At 35.2% G+C, this 16,711-nt stretch overlaps 1 protein-coding gene across 1 annotated transcript in view; it reads left to right on the forward strand.

Moving 5' to 3' along the window:
* Positions 1-15,087, forward strand: part of CAPZA2 (capping actin protein of muscle Z-line subunit alpha 2) — a 30,953-nt gene extending 15,866 nt beyond the window's left edge. Inside the window, exons 3-10 of the mRNA XM_083858753.1 lie at positions 139-190; positions 832-895; positions 1,454-1,660; positions 2,839-2,918; positions 5,724-5,802; positions 9,213-9,284; positions 11,854-11,916; positions 12,772-15,087. Of these exons, the coding sequence (XP_083714879.1) occupies positions 139-190; positions 832-895; positions 1,454-1,660; positions 2,839-2,918; positions 5,724-5,802; positions 9,213-9,284; positions 11,854-11,916; positions 12,772-12,912 (758 nt within the window). The 3' untranslated portion in view covers positions 12,913-15,087. The remainder of the gene's footprint in view (positions 1-138; positions 191-831; positions 896-1,453; positions 1,661-2,838; positions 2,919-5,723; positions 5,803-9,212; positions 9,285-11,853; positions 11,917-12,771) is intronic.
* The last annotated feature ends 1,624 nt before the right edge of the window (positions 15,088-16,711 follow it).

A 16,711-nucleotide genomic window follows, 5' to 3' on the forward strand; every position in this document is an offset into this window, starting at 1 on the left:
TAAATTTCTTACCTAGTAATCTCTGTGGGTCTAGCATAGTTTAGTTTTTTTGTTTCGTGCAGTCTGTTGATATTTCTTATGTGTTTGAAAAAAGTTTTGTGTTAACTGTACTTATATGTTGTAAAAACCTCCTTTCAGATGTTCGGTTGCTGCTTAATAATGACAATCTTCTCAGGGAAGGGGCAGCCCAGTAAGTACCAGCTGTCACATACTCAGTTGCATAAAAGCAAGATATTTTTTCAGTAGGACTTGCATAATCAGTAGCAGTTTGTTTAAAGATGTGTGCTTGGCAAGTAAAACCCTATTGTGTATGCTGAGCATCTTTGATCAAGATTAAATTCTTGGCAGAGGAGAGATCTGTGTTGTATCATAATGATTAGAGCAACTTTTTCTGTTTCATGGCAGATGTTACTTGAACATCTGTAAGATTCTGCATCCTTAGACCCTACTTCTGTATCGGAACATTATGCCTACTGTACTTTCATGCCATAATTAGTTTCATGTTTAAGAATGCAGGTATGTGGCTTAGTAGTGGAATTTAAACTTTATCTGTTCCTCCAGTTTCTATGGGTTACTGTAAAGCTTAGGTATTTGTTTACATCAGGTTACTTCTGAATGTAAATTTTTGTGTAATGGTGGTTGGAATCTGTAATACAAGCACTTGAGTGAATCAAAGTGATTCCAAGAAATTTGGCATGCTAGGTAAAGCATTGATACAATTTTTTAATGCATCATTGCCCAGATTATTAGCTATTATTTAGATCCCTTAACTGCTACTAAGGAAAAAGACTGTGCTTGATGCAGGCTTTTGTTGGATTTTTTCTCTTGTAGTGCATTTGCACAGTACAACTTGGACCAGTTTACTCCTGTAAAAATTGACGGTTACGACGAACAGGTATGAATACAATGAAATACTTCCAATCTTCCTTAAACTGTTAAAGATGTTTTGGTGTTGGAACAGTTCTTGGCAAGAAAATGAAAACAAATGCATCCTTCCTACCAAAGAGATTGGGCCCCTTCAGTAGTACCAGTACCAGTCCCATGAGTTAATTACTCAGGGATATCTAAAGAGCTTGAAATTTTAGTCTGCAATGCTGGCTGAATTCAATGTTTTGGAGCTGTAAAAATTTGCTCCATCTTGAGTAGTAGAAGACATGAATTTCTGTCTTGCATTGTTTGGTGCAGTAAGAGGGTGAGATTCAAGATTCATTTTTCTGAGGCACTGTATCATACTCACATTCTCCTCTCTTGCTGTATGCATATTTTGTTTAAAATGTAAGTCTTTGGGTGTGATTAAGCTCCCATTAAATGCAGGATATAATAAGCTTCAGCATGGCATTTTTAAAAGTTTTTAATGAATAGCAAATGTTATTAAGTAATTTTATGATTTAATAAATTGTATATAATATAAATATATATAAATGAAAAAAATAACTTAAATTTTATAATACAGGTTTTGATAACAGAACATGGTGATTTGGGAAATGGAAAATTTCTGGATCCCAAGAACAAGATTTCTTTTAAATTTGATCACTTAAGAAAGGAGGCTACTGATCCTAGACCCCATGAAGTTGAAAATGCCATAGAGTCCTGGAGAAACTCAGTTGAAACAGCAATGAAAGCCTATGTGAAGGAACACTATCCAAATGGTGTCTGCACAGTAAGTGCTAAATTACATAACCACTGTACCAATATAGATAGATAGAAATTTTAAAAGGGAACTATTTGTAAACCAGAAAGACAGGCAATTTTCACTGTAAAGAATTTTTTCCTGTTGGAGGTTCATGAGAAATGCAGGGAAGCTTCAGAAATTTATTATTTTAGCTATTGGATTATTAGTGGGTGGTTACTGCTGGTCACAGTGAAGATTTACCTCTGTATGTAAGCATTTTCATTTAAATTTCTTAATTCATTTCAACATTTTTTTTTGTGAACTACTGCAGGTTGATCCTGCTGATCCTGGCTATCTGTCTGGTTCCTTAGAAGGGGAGAAAAAGTCCATAAGATAGAAATGTCTGCCTTGGCTTGGGTTACTGACAAAACTGTCTTAGCAAAGCAAACTGATTTTGCTCCATCATATCTCCTGTATATCCAAGTACTTATTCTTATCCCCAGAATTGGTGGTCCTGATAGCTTCTTAAAATAAAACCTCTTAGTCTGGACTAAAATAGTATTTGCTTGCTGTTACAAGCCCTGTGACTATTTAAATCTCAGCAAACTGATCTATTGATAGCTGTTCTGTGATTTATGTTGATGTGACAGCAAAATTAACTGGGGGGGGGGGGAGGAGGGGGAAGTAAATCAACTGCTGAGTGAACAAGTTGAATTGGATTCCCAAGCAGTCAGATGAGTTCCAGTTCCTGTAAAGGAAATCAGATCGAATGTCCACCGAGATAATTTTTAGTAGTATTTGATTTGGGGGCATAAAGCAGAAAAGAGGATCAAACCCACCCTTTTTCTATTCTGTACAGGTTTCAATTGTCATATAGTTGCTAGAACAACTGGTGTTTGAAACGCAGCTGATAACAAATATATATTGTCTCAGTAGTCACTGTTACAGGCTTAGAATTCCTGTAGTGGTAGAAAAAGGAGTTCACAATACATAAAATCTAGGTAAGATGATTGACCTTCAGGTTTTTTAATCTTAGATTTTTTTATTCATAAACACTTTATTGTTTCATGTACAGAATTTTATGTGTAATCATAATTGTTATAAAAGGAAATTTTGCAGTTTATGTAGCAATAGTAGAACTAGACAGCTAAGCAGTTTGACCAAGGTCTACTCAAACTTAGACTCTGTTCATTTTTTTGCCTTTTTTTTTTTTTTCCCTAATTTAGGTGTATGGTAAAACAATTGATGGACAGCAAACCATTATTGCATGCATAGAGAGCCATCAGTTTCAAGCAAAAAATTTTTGGTAAGTTTCTGTATGGATCCACAGAAAGTAAAGCACAGCAAACTGCATAAGTGTCATTACACTGATAATCCTTAGTTCAGAGAAGAAGGTGGATACGTATCTTGTATGGAAGCCTTCTTCTTCCACCCCATTCCCAAGTTTTTCTGCCAGAACTGTAGAAATCTCTTCCTTTGTGATAAGTCAAATGGCTGACTGTGTATCTGCATCTCCTTTGAAGAACTTCACAAAATTCCGTATCGCGCATCTGACACGTGATTAATTTTCCTGTTTATCACACTGACACCAATATTCATGGCTGTGTTCCCTAATACAGTTCCTTTGGCTTGTTTTGCTTCCTTTGTGACTGGCAGAATAAACCCAGCTCCTTCTAGTTTGAGTTTCTCAGAGAAAGAAGGTGACCAAAGAACGCTTCATGGTGGGACTTAAGTAATCAGTTCTGGGGTTAAACAGATAAAGACAATTTTGGATGAAATAAGCTCTTACAAACTGCAGCTTTTTTTTTTTTTTTTTCCTGGGCTTGGTTGAATGATATTTTCCGCAGTCTGGAGTGAAGTTTGGGTAGCTCCATACAGGAAACTGGCCAGAATTGACATAAAATGTCACAGTTATCAGGAATGGGTTAAGGAGGTTATATCCTAAAGATAGCTTATATATGCAGTTGTCAGAAGAAAGGTATTTTATTATTTCGTTTTCTATTTTGCATCTGCTTGCAATTTATATTAGTAATCCCACAGGTAATGAATGGAAGTACAGAAATCTTTGGGTTTTAATTCTGAAGGTGGATATTACATATCCATAGTAATTTCAGCATGTGTTTGTATCAGTTAAATTATTTGCTCCATATACTGATTTTTATTGAATTTGCATAGCTAATAAGTTTTTTTTCTTTTTGACTTAAACTTGACTAGTTAAGTCTATATGTTAACTAGTTAACATCAATATTAGAAGTAGCTTGAAATAATACTTGTTTTCTTTTTAGTTTGGAGCTATGAATGAATTTTGATATTCCAAATAATTAATTCTGTTGTCTTTAAAGAAGAGGAACAGATATGCAACAACCTTTTATAGATAGAGAAAATCTTTCTTGAAAATTTTCTTTATTAAAGTTATGGTTGGGCATCTGTGGGTTAATAGTGACCATGTTTTTAAGAGTTTTTCAGGGGTAGTCAAAATCTAATTCTTTTTCTTAGCAAGTTGTAATAAATGCATATTGGTTTGGGAGACTTAGAGATGAAGGAATGGATTCCAAGTTAACCAGATTCCTGTTATCCAGCTGTATGGCTGGATATCCAGCCCAAGCCACAGTCAGTACTTACTCTCAGTGTGTTTCAGCTTTTTAGGCATTTGCAAGTCTCTCAGCCTACTATGAGAGTAAGTTTGTTGGGTGGCAGAAAACCAATATATAACAAAGAAAAATACTTCATGATTATTTGAAATACTATCAACATAGTAGGATAGATGGCTTATTAAAGAAAGAAGAGGAAAATTAATCTTTTACAAAACATTTTAAGTCAGTGAGCTAAATAAAGAAATGGTGTTGTTTTTACCTTAGAGCATTTCCTACAAAAAAATCCTTCTGAATACTTGAATTTATTTTTTTTTGTAATAGCAACTTAAGGACAAAAAAGATATCCCAGAGTGGAAACACTGTGGTCATCTTAACTTCAAGGGACCACGGAGTGGCTGAGAAGCAAACATATCTGTTAGCTAGCCATTGAATCCCTGGCATTTGAAAACTAGAATTGTACCTAAGGTATAATCCTGCATGTAAGCTTTCTCATAATCAGTAGGTCAGTCTATAAGGCTACTAGTAGTATTAGTCTCACTAAAACAGGTGACCCTTTCAGTTTTCTTAGCAATGCCAACAAGCTTCTGAATTGTCTTAGTCTATATTTTCAGTGAGAATTTGGATATTGTTTGAAATAATAACCAATGGCTTTATAGTTGAGTTACCATTGTTACTATCTAAGATGTGTCATTATATAGATTCATTAGTAGCTCTTAATTTTAACATTTTATGTCTTTCTCTCCTTTTGTTGAATGCACTGGAATCTACACCTAGCCATTAGCAGGATTGGAACACATAGTATCAACTTTCTTTCCTTCTTTAAGTGCAAACACAAGACAAATCATGGACAGCTGCAGAGCATTCTTAGTTTAACTCTATAGTACTAACTTTCTAATTCACTAACCTCATAGCTAAATAAGAAAATGTCTAGCTTACAGTAAAGAAATCAGGTGAAACTACACCATGCTCTCCCCATACTGTTTTCCAGGCATTTCAAACACCCTTTAGGCATTTTGGCAAGGATTCTGAATTTGTGGAAGAAATAGTTGTCCTGGAAAGGAAATGCTAGAAGAGCTGTAAGGCCTAGTTACAGTTAAACACAGTAGAAAGTCTTGCTACTTTAATGTTCCTTCGATTCAAGTATTTGATAGCCTGAGGTGAAGTGTGACTTTGGCTGATCTAGTCATCCAGGTCCTAGAAACAAAATATTGACTGTGTGTGCCTAAATAATACTACAAGAGAGAAAGAACATTCGAGGCTTTAGGTATTTTCAGAAGTTAAGTTCTCCTGTTAAAAGGTCCTTAATAACAAATCTCCTTGGTCCACATTGGAAACTGAAGATATTTCGGGAAACGGTTCTGTTCTTGACTGATCGTGAGGCTGAAAAGATTTTCTGCATGTGTGGTTGCATTGCAAATTTCATTCTCTGGTTTCCTTTGACAATCATTTATATGTTGGGATTTCTTTTCATAACCAGTGAGGTGATATCCTATTTCTGTTTTACTGCTTTTTTTCAGGAATGGCCGTTGGAGGTCAGAATGGAAGTTTACAATCACCCCTTCAACCACTCAAGTTGCTGGCATCTTGAAAATTCAGGTATTCTTATCTCAAACTGTGTCCTGAGCCATAAAGTCTCCAGTCATTATCAAGGGAGACTCAGGCCAGTGTATCAAATATGTTAAGGGAAAATGGAGACCCAATAAGCAAAGCAGCAATGCTCACTGACTTAAGTGTTAGTGACTTGATTTGCATATTTATCTAATCCTTAGAAACATAAAATGTGTGTTTAATGTAATGATTCAGAGGATTTGAGAAGGTGTATTCACCTCAGCTAGGTATATATCTCTTTGGTTTCCTGTTGAACTCACAGTGAGGCAAGCCTTTCCTGAGGATAGGTCTGTCCTGAAGTAGAATTTCTTTTTTATTTTAACTGATAATGGGGTTTTTTAAAATGTTATCATATTGTTCAGAAAGGTGGAAACTTTTGGTTTCACCAATTCCACCATCAGAAAATTTTGAATCTGTGTCTTCTCCATTCAGAATTTGGCTTTCCTCTTGGCTTTAGGGTATTCAGAAAGGAGGAATTCCAAGCAGGCAGAAGTCTTGAGACCAAAGGAAGCTCGACTGTCATGTGGTAGGCAGGGAGACTTGACTTCCTGGATTAGTTCCTTGGAATGTGTACACATACATCGCAGCAGTTTATTGAAACAGTTCTGGGATCAGGGGCTAGAAACTCAGTGCAGTCTGACTTTCTGTGTACTTTTTTTTTTAGTTTGTTTTTTTTTTTTACAAGGCAGAGTCAAATTTCTTTTTCTTGCTGTTTTTGTGTCCCCATGAGTTTTGCTTGTCCTTACTGCTCAATGATGACTGCAGAAGGAAGATCCAAAGGAATGTTTTTCTAGCCTGAGGCTAGGATGTTATTTTAGGATGTGGTAACTGTGTTCAGATTCACCCAAGCAAGGGGACACTGAATCTGCTTTCCCGTGCTGGTGCCAACATTTGGAATGATAGTCAAAGTGTGAACAGCCATTATTATGTTGTCAGATCACAACAGTCATGGTAAGCAACACCTTAAGTAACTTCTAGGCTTCTCAAGACTCTGTCACTTAAATCCAACTTGCAGCAAAGCAGGCATTTTCTCCACAGCATATGCTTTTGGTTAAATGTCTTAAGAGGTTTTCCAGAACAAGGAAGCAAGTGTCCACCAAATTCCTGGAAAGGTTAGGGCAGCAGCCAAAAAGACAGTCTGAACGAGGAATTCATTCAGGTTCTAATCAGTTTTTACATTTGGGCACCAGATGATTTTGTCTTTTAGTACTATTTCACATAATTAATCAAGACATTATTTATATTCATTAAAGTGTGTGTTCTGGAGAGTGATGAAAAGTTTTACTTTTTTGTGTATGTAGAAACTGCTATTTGGAACTCAGTTTTAAATTTTTAGAAATGGTGTATAATTTCTTCAATGTTTGTGGGAGTGCTCCCTCTTCACCTCACAAAACAAAAAAGCACTTTTTTTTAAGGAGCAAATACTCTTCTAAAAAATTAGTATCTACAGCGTTAGTGTAATTTTAGAGTACTGAAATTTCAGCGTTGTTTGCAAAATCTTTCACAGCAATACACTATTGCTCTGTTTCTGATAAGACCTTTTATTATTAAGTTAGGGGGATTTTGCAGCATCACCCGCTATCTTCAGGTGTCTTCAGTATTTTTAAGATAATTTGCACAATTTCTTCCTTTTTCTTAAATTCTATTAATTCTGATGTAGGAGATTTTCAATTGTCACAATTTCTTCTGTTTAATTTTTTTAAATTATATGTAAAGGGAAAAGTGACAGCAGAGCCTTTTACTAAAACTAACTCCGTGGCATTTAACATGCTCCAACTGTGCATGGAAAACAATGATAAGTGTACTGGTTGCTAATTTTATCTCTTAGATAATTTGTTATTCTCATCCCTCCTTAGTTAACCTTTCCAAGAGGTTCTGTTCATAAACATCCTCCTTCTTGTAGTCTTCTGAACCCAGACCTAGCATTCTAGAAGGATGTCAGCAGTGAGGTATAGTACAGAACAGTTACTTCTCATATTTTGTTCAAGATGTAACACATCCCAGAATAAGATTTGACTCTCCATCTCTGCTAAGCTTTTAGGTCTGAGTGTTTGCCAAGAATGTGACTCAGTTACACAGATAAGATGTTTGTGCTGATATTGGCCTCAGAGCACAGGGGAGGTTTGGGTTTTCTGTAGTGAATCGTGATGGACAAGGGTGAACACTTACATTTTTTTGAGTTCTGCTGCTTCATTGGGAGTTCTTAAAATTGTGCACTGAGTAAACACCTGTCATCTTTTAGGAAATGAATTCCAAAACAAGTATTTGACAATAAGCAAAATAATAATTTAAGATGAATCATAGGAAATAATGTTTTACTCATCTAGGAAACCTTTCCTTTGTGTGGTATTACAGCTGTCTTACTGTGTGTCATGTTTTTTCTGTTATTTATAAAGTTGAGGGTCTTTTGCACATATGATCACAATGCATAGTAAATTATACTATTTTGCATTAAACTCAAATTTCTTACATTGTCTAATACAGTGAGACACAAATGTTTCATTTTCTCCTAACGTCAGCTATGTTGACTATCTTGATTCTATCAATCCTGTAAAAAATCTTCAGATATGTTTATTTAATGTGAATGAACTTGCATAGCTTCTTTATCAATTATTGTTCATGATCATATGTAGTTTTATATATAGTTCCTGATTTTTAAGTTTTCCAACAGCTTTATTAGGAACTAAACATTTTCATATCTGTCCCACCTGTATTTAAAAGTATGGAAGTTAGTTTGGGTAGAATTTTAGTGTTCTCCTGCAAAATAATCAAGGAGGCTGTTCTGTAGATGCAGCATTTCAAGAATAAATAATTTCATTCTGCTTTGCTATCTAACCTTGGGAACTGCTTTGTCTCGATAAATATGTGTTTTTGTTAGGAGACATATCTAATAGAAGAAAATATCAAACCCAGACAGAGCTAGAAAGGGAAGCTTAATGTTGCACTGTCCCTAGAAAACTGGGACAACTTGGGGAAGCAGAAAAACATCCCAGTATCTTGAAACCTTCCCAAAACTATTCTAATTTTAAATATATCTTCACTATTTAGAATGGTCTAGCCTATTCATTACAAGAGTTTCTAGTAAGGTCACACAAATAAGATGTTGTCATATGCATAATGTTAACCAAAACCTAAACTTCTTTGCTTGAAATACTACTTGAGGCACATCAACACAAACTAATGTTTCCAGACTATCCTGTTCAGTATTTCCCCTCAAAAATAGTAAATTCTACATTATTTTGGTTTTCCTATTTGCTTTTGTTCTGTAACATTCTGTATGCGGTTCTGATTGATTTGTATACGTTTCTTACTATGATAAATAACACAACACTTTGATTTTCCTGCATGTTGTTGTTCTGTAAAACATAATATGAGGTTCTTCGTTTAATTTTCTATAGGTTCACTATTATGAAGATGGTAATGTTCAGCTGGTGAGCCATAAAGACATTCAAGATTCTCTAACAGTGTCTGTAAGTGACCTTTAAAGACCTTAGTGGGTATATTGAAGTGACTTTTTAATTTAAAAATAGAAGCAAACTTTAAAAAAGCTCAGAAGTTTTGAGAAGTTTGTTCTCCTACATGTATGGGAATTAATGTTCAAATTTACAGATATTTTATATGTAATATTTACTGCTTCTACCTAACATGTAGCTAGTGTTTAAAAAAAAAAGTAAAAAAATTAATGTATCCTTGCATGCGGCTTATATAAGCAAAATTAACTTTGATTTTAAAGCTTTTATTAGCTTGTTGTCAGTCTTGCCTGCACTTCTGTTGTATTTAAACTTCAGTTTGCAGAATGACCTCCAGAGTTAATTTTTGAATTTGAAGGAGGTGTGAGTTAAAACAACTGACTTTAGTAGTACAATCTCTAGGAGACTGTCTCCTTTGCTCACTGGAAGAAGACCAGTATGCTAAAACAGCAAACAAATGGTACCAATTGAGAAGCAGCAGTGGGTATTCTCCCTTCATTTTCTCTGTCTCTAACTGGTGCTGTCAGTGTCTTGTTCTGTACAAAAAGTCGTTTCAGAGATGGTTCAACTTGAGAATCATAACACACTTCTTATTTTAATTATCATTTTCTTCAACTTCTTGCCGAATGTATTATTATAGTAATGTGGAGCAAACAACAGAAATAAAAATTCTTTGGAAATAGTACCAGATGTATCTTTTAAGGATAATGTTCCCCCAGGAACAGCTACTACTTCTGATATGTCTTTAGTGGCATTTATAAACAGCAAGATTTTCTGTTGGAGAGTTTTTTAATAAAATTTAACACAGTGAGCTTAAGCTGGCAAAGAGAATTTGTAAAAGTGAACAGTAGAAGTATTTTAATGATAACAACTAGCAGTGGCCAATTTGGCTCAATAGCTCAATTCATCAATAAAGGACATTGTTTGTTAATATAAAGCAAGGCTTGTTGGCTTTTTAGTTGCAATAGCACCATAAAAAATGGGGGAATGTGGTGCCAAATGATAACACTTCTGAAGCTGTAGATATAAAATTACTTCTTACTCTCTGGAGCAAAGGGATCTGTTTAGTCTTTCATTCAAATAAGAGTTGCTTCAGGGAAGGCTATGTGGATGCAGTTCTCCTGTCAATAGGTTTTGCTTCTCTTACTGTTGGGAAAAAATTTAATCCTGTTTCGTAATTCAGTAAAGCAGCAGCAGACCGATGAGTAGGAAAATGTCTTTTACAGAACTTAGCTAAAACAAAAACAAGTATACTGCTGGTTACCAATTTTTAACCTTGGCTGTGAACTTCACAGAGGGCAGAGGCTGTACAAGTTCTTACTTCACACAGAAGAAATGGTAGGTAGATAAAAAGGAGCCTCAATGACTCTTTTTTGTTGTTTGTCAGAGAACCCATGTTAAAACCATTAAACAGGCACAGCAGAAATAAATGACTAAAAAGTTCTCTTGTTGCCAGAGCTGGGAATAATTTTGCTGAAGGTTATTTTCTTATCCCTTGTTTGCCTCTGAGACAAGACCTCACACCACTGAATTTTTCCTTTCATTAGCAGAGCCTTTGAAAGCATTTCCTCAGTTCACTGAAAAGTCAAAATCTGTTCATTTGTTCATCTGCTTGCTCTCTGCCTCCTCCTTCATGTCTCCTGCAGTGTCCAAGAGCACTTTCACAGCTGTTAGGTGCAGTTTCACTGAAGCTTCGAACCAGTAATGGTTGAAGCTGTCAGTTTTCTCCAAGTCTTTGCCTTTGCAGGAATGAGGGATTACATGGGACAAGAATACTCCTGACTTTCAGCAGCTTCTGCAAAATCACTCTTAGGAATGTCTCCAATGCTAATTGGAAGTTTGGAAATTCATGAACCCTCACTTCCTGCTGGAGATTTCTTTTAAGCACTTCAGCAAATACACCTCTAGATTGACTGATGGGGCGTATTTTATTTTCAAAAAATCATACACTTGCATCCTCAGACAGTTTATTTTCTGACTTCATCCTTATCAATCATGATGAAATTTGTACCCTCATTTTTGCAAGATGTATTTAGGGATGATTTTGGAATACCAGATACATAAAGTCTAGTGTTTTCCTTAGCTTAGTCTTCAGATTCAGAATGTTTAGTGGTAAATAAATCTGTTTTGTTTTCTTGGTTACATTCTACTATAACTTCTGGGTTAGCCAATGTTTGAAGTTTTCTTGAATTTGTATTGGGAATGTAGCATTGATAATATTGTTATTCGTACTTTGCACGTTTTTAGAGACTTGGGTGGGCACTGTCATTTTTCCAAATGCTGATCTGTTCCATGTATCTTTTTATCATACCATAGAATTCTTAATCAAAAATATGTTAATGAGCTTCATGGCACTCTTTATGCTTGTTACAATTTGATCTTATTTTTCTAATATCATCATATGGGATATGCCTTTTGGATGAATGTTCAGTTTTGGTTTAGCCACTGAACAGCCAAGTGTTCTCATTGAGTCTACCTGATATCACTAATAACTATAGGAAAAATGTAATCTGACTGGGCTTAGAATTTTGCTCTATGCCAGACCTAATTCAAATGCTTTTTTTCTTAGAATGAAGCCCAGACAGCGAAGGAATTTATAAAAATTGTAGAGGCTGCAGAAAATGAGTATCAGGTATGTTGGAAAAAACCCTGTATTCTTACTCAATAGCATGACCATGTACTTAATCAAAGTATTCTATAACCAGCAAGATAATGCACCTCCACATAAAGAGATTACGTGCTGCTAACTCTGTCTTGCCTTTTCATACCTTCTGGTGATTGTACTCACTTGCCTAACATTACAACAGAAGTAATCTTTTGAGAGCGGGAAAGTTCCTTGCTTGATTAAATATCAGCAGTTCTGATGTCACAAAGGATTAGTGCATTCCCTATGTGGAATTTTTGTACAGATTCTGTTCAGAGGCTACCCTGTTAGCTAAATATGACTATAGGCATTATGTCTTTCAGTCAGTCATTTCAAAGTTAGGAAAGTGTAACTGTTCTAGATACCCTCTGCAGAACCTTGAACATAAGGTAAATTTCAGACATTGTGTTCTGTCAGTTTGGCAGAAATACTCTTTAATAAAAATATTTGAAGTATCTATAGTATGTATTATATTCAAGTTCAAACGATGTTTTGGACTAACTTCAGCATCCCCACAGGAAAAACAGTGGAAGACTTTTCTGTCTGGAATTAATGATGTATGAGCTAACTCTGATCAGCATTTTATTCATGCTATGAATTAACCACACTGTGGTTTGCTGAAACACCTTGGTTATGGCCAGGTTTATTACATACCTCACTAATTTTCTTCACACAGTTTTAATCTATATCTAGCAGCTTTCCTTCATTAAATATTATTTCAATTCAGAATGTTTTTTTAAGCCTGTTTAGGAAGTAGCAGGCCACTGAGCCATTGAGTGTTTATGTGGCACCCTAGTCCTGTTGTTCACGTGTCTCTGTTTTGTGTGACATTGTGTTTGACAGACTGCTATCAGTGAGAACTATCAGACTATGTCGGACACTACCTTCAAGGCCTTACGTCGACAGTTGCCAGTTACCCGCACCAAGATTGACTGGAACAAGATCCTTAGCTATAAGATTGGAAAAGAGATGCAGAATGCTTAAAGTGAACATTGCATGACTGGATCATTTTAGTGTCCTTGTATACAAATAAAAATTATTACAAAAAATATTTGGAACTGTCAAATCACCCAGTCAGCATGGGCTTTTGCCATTGAAAATCACTGTAAGTAGTTTGGTTAGAGCACAAAGCTTAGCTAATTGACTTCTTTTCTTTTTCCTTCCTTTCAGAGGGTTGCAACTTCACTATAGCTGAATTATCTTCCTTTAGAGTTTCCGTTGTACCTTTATTTTTTTATAATGAAGAAACCATGCCTTTAGTTTTCAATTACACATTAAGAACAGTTGGAAAAAATATTTTTGCATATGATAACCCTTCCTCTTGCTTTCATGTGAAATGGACAACTTGCAAAATTTGCTGGATTCCTTGTAGAGATCAGTAACATGCATTTCTAGGTCAAGGTCAACACGGAGTCAGCCATAGGTGCTGTTTTTGAAATCATCTGTCCTTTCATTGTATGTAAAATTGGGAAAAGTATTTTCTGTATCATTTAAACCTAGAAGACATACTTGCTAGCCCCATGGTAGCTAATTCTTTTTTTTTAAAGAAAAGGCCAAGGTCTAATGCTGTTTTAAGGTTTTGAAATTAAATAAAAGTACTTAGTCCAGAAATGCATTTAATGCTTTGTTCTGACAATTATGATCTCAAACTCGTCTGCCCACCAGGATTTTTTATCGTAAAGCTACAAATGTATTATAACAAGGCATATTGTAATATATATAATCCTGTACTCATTACTATGTCTGTTTATTTTTTCTTGGATTGAAATGTACTAAAATTCAGTGTAACATTAAAACACAAATTTTCTATTTATTTGAGTATCAGATTGCTTCCTGATATAGCCTATTTTTGGTGTTTCTAAATGTTTTTAAAATTCTGCTTAAAACAGCCACAAACGTGTATTTAGGGATTGTAATATCATTATTGTTTTCATCTGCATTTCAAAAATATCTGCATATGGAAGTCTACTTTAAACAGGTGTATTTTAGCTTCATACTGGCTACAGAGGATAGAAGAAATTCCAAGACCAAAAAATAATACATTTGTCTGGAGAATTCTTTCCCTGATATATCACATTTTGAAAATGGATGTCAAGTATCTAAAAACACAGCCTTCATTACAAATGCTGTATAATATTTATATGAAATGCATATATTTCATTTTTAATTGGATAAAAACTTGTTTTACAATATGTAACATACCTATATACTCATGATGGAAAATGAAACAGCTTTTTATTTTTTAGAAGGCAGGTGTTTATACACACTCCTAAACTGGTAAAGCTTACAGAAATGTTTTATGTATTTGTTTACAGCATGATCTAATTACCTTAAACTTTCAAGTTACAGCATAGAAAGAGAGTCTAGACTTGTACTGAGTATAAAAATGTACATATGAAGTAGTTTGATGTTTGAATTTTAATAGCAATACCCCAATATTCTGTTCTTCAGTGCTCTCTTATACAGAGTTCTTGAAACTGCTGCTACTTTACAGTACTAAACTGTATAGTAGAAGAGTGGAATTTGTTCTACCACAGTCTTCCTGGATAGTTGCCCTTTCAATTCTTTGTAGTTCAGCTCCTGAACCATGTTGTTCTTTTCAAATTAGCTCATAAAAGCTGCATGTGAGCTAATAACAAATGCTGAGTCACTGTCAAGTCAGTCTGTCAGTCTTAACAAAGATCTAAATACAAACCCTATTGAAGAATTTCTTCCAACATATTTAAGAACAAGGTAAAAAAAGGCAGTGAATGGACAGTTAGGGGAATTGTTAATGGGCAACAATGGTGCAAATAACTTTTCTAGCTGTTTAGAATGTTGCAAATGACCAGAATCAGCACTGACAAAAAGTCAGAATGCTATTTTTCTTACCTGAAATAAAGACTTAGTTTTAAATATATTCCTAATAAAGAGGTATTTTACTGTGAAGTACTCTATTACTGTATTTCCTTCTGTTTATTCAGTCCTGTGATAGTCTTAATTCCTTATCTTGAAAGAATTGCATCCTTCAGATTCAATTCCACCAGTTGGATAACATAAGTAGATCTGTATTACTTATGTTTATTCTTGTTGTGTTAATTTTTAGTCTGTGAGACAACTTTACACCTTAAATATCAAATTTATTAAGTTATAGCTTCAATAAAGCCATTTGTAAGTAAATCAACTATTCTGTTACTTTTTCAAAATTGTGTGCTGTATCATATTTAGGGATATTTACTCCTTGTATGAAGCTGACCTGACTATCAGCTGAGGTACATGGCACAGTTGGAGTTCTTGATTTCTAGCAAAGTTTTGGATCTCACTTGCACTTTTTTTGTTGTTTCTATCCCTACCACTTCTGAGTTGGAGAATTTTTGAGCTTGCTTGGTAGGCTTTAGGGTATTTCCTGTAGGTTAAAGCACTTTCTCTCAGAAATTTTGCTGTGGCAATTGTCTTAATGTGAACTACTATTTGTTTATATTCTATTTTTAAATATAAAGACAAGCTTTGTATTGTTGAATCTTGATGTAATAGACATTATGGCTTGTAAAATGGACTTGTAAAATGCTTGTGTTTTTGAAGTGTATTACATCTAATGTATCTTAGTGCCCCTTTATATGAAGGAATTTTTAAATTCTGCAAGTATGCAGCTGTTCTTTGTGAACAGCTGCAACAGGACTGGCAGTTCTGCTTTCAGATTGTCCTGAGCAGCCTCTTTTTGTATGTCTCTCTTAAAAATCATGCTGTGGGTAGAATGAAACTTTAAAATCATTGTAATTTTGATTACGTTGCTACTGCTGCTTACTGCTCTACATGCTGATAACAACTCTGCCATCTGGTTCCACTGGGAACACTGCAACACAGTTCATCAGGAAATGGTGATTCAGCCAGGGTTAAAAGCATTGCGTGAGGCTGAACATCCTAAGAGCTATGTTCTCTTTAGGGGATGTCTCCAGCCACATCTGTGGCAGCAATGTAGTTGGTGCAGTTTGGAAATCCTTCCCTCATCCCCACCTCCCACAGACTGGTTTGGCTGTCAAAGCCATTTTGGTGCTCTTGAGTTCACGTCCCTTTGGAGAACTCAGAACTGGGACCTGGGCTCTGGGTGTGCACCAGGTGCCCTCCAACTCTGAATGGTGACCTGAGTCCATAGTAGTGCTTTCTTTCAGGCAGCTTGAAACCACCTACCTATGTGTTGAGGATGTCTGGAGCTTTAGACAAAACTGGGCCTTTACATTTCCAGACTGTAAATACTCTAGGTATAAAAGTTTCATCATCATGTTTGATTCTGTGGATTCACTCCTATCCTGTTGAATTACTTGCGGACACAGACATAGCTTCTGCTACATTTGTTGACTGGAAAGACTGAAACTGTTCTTCATCTTGATGCAATTGTAAACTAGGTTTAGATTAAACTTAGTTTGTTCATAACCTTGAAGCGTCAATTTTTGTGTGACAGTGTCAACTCTGAACTCTTTATTTTAAAGGGAAAATTTCCACCAGATTTTAACCAAAAAGGTATTTTTTTTTCTTTTACAGCTAAAAGAAAGGAACTGTGAACATGCACTTTATTCCATCTGTGAAAATGCATGTTTAATACTTGGTAGGTTCTCTTATTAGCAATATTTTCTTCTGCCACTGTGACTTGCTTATCTGTAACAGGTATTGCTCAGCATAATGTTAGCCATGTGCTCATGAGAAAAAGGGGTCAGAGTGATAATCGTTGTCTTAAAGGATACATTTAGACTTTACTGTGCATCTTTTCTTTGCAAATCAATAAAGTTGTGCAGGGGCAAATCTGTCA

The sequence above is a fragment of the Zosterops lateralis genome (genome assembly GCF_965231275.1).
Source record: "Zosterops lateralis genome assembly, chromosome: 4".
Lineage (NCBI taxonomy): Eukaryota > Metazoa > Chordata > Aves > Passeriformes > Zosteropidae > Zosterops > Zosterops lateralis.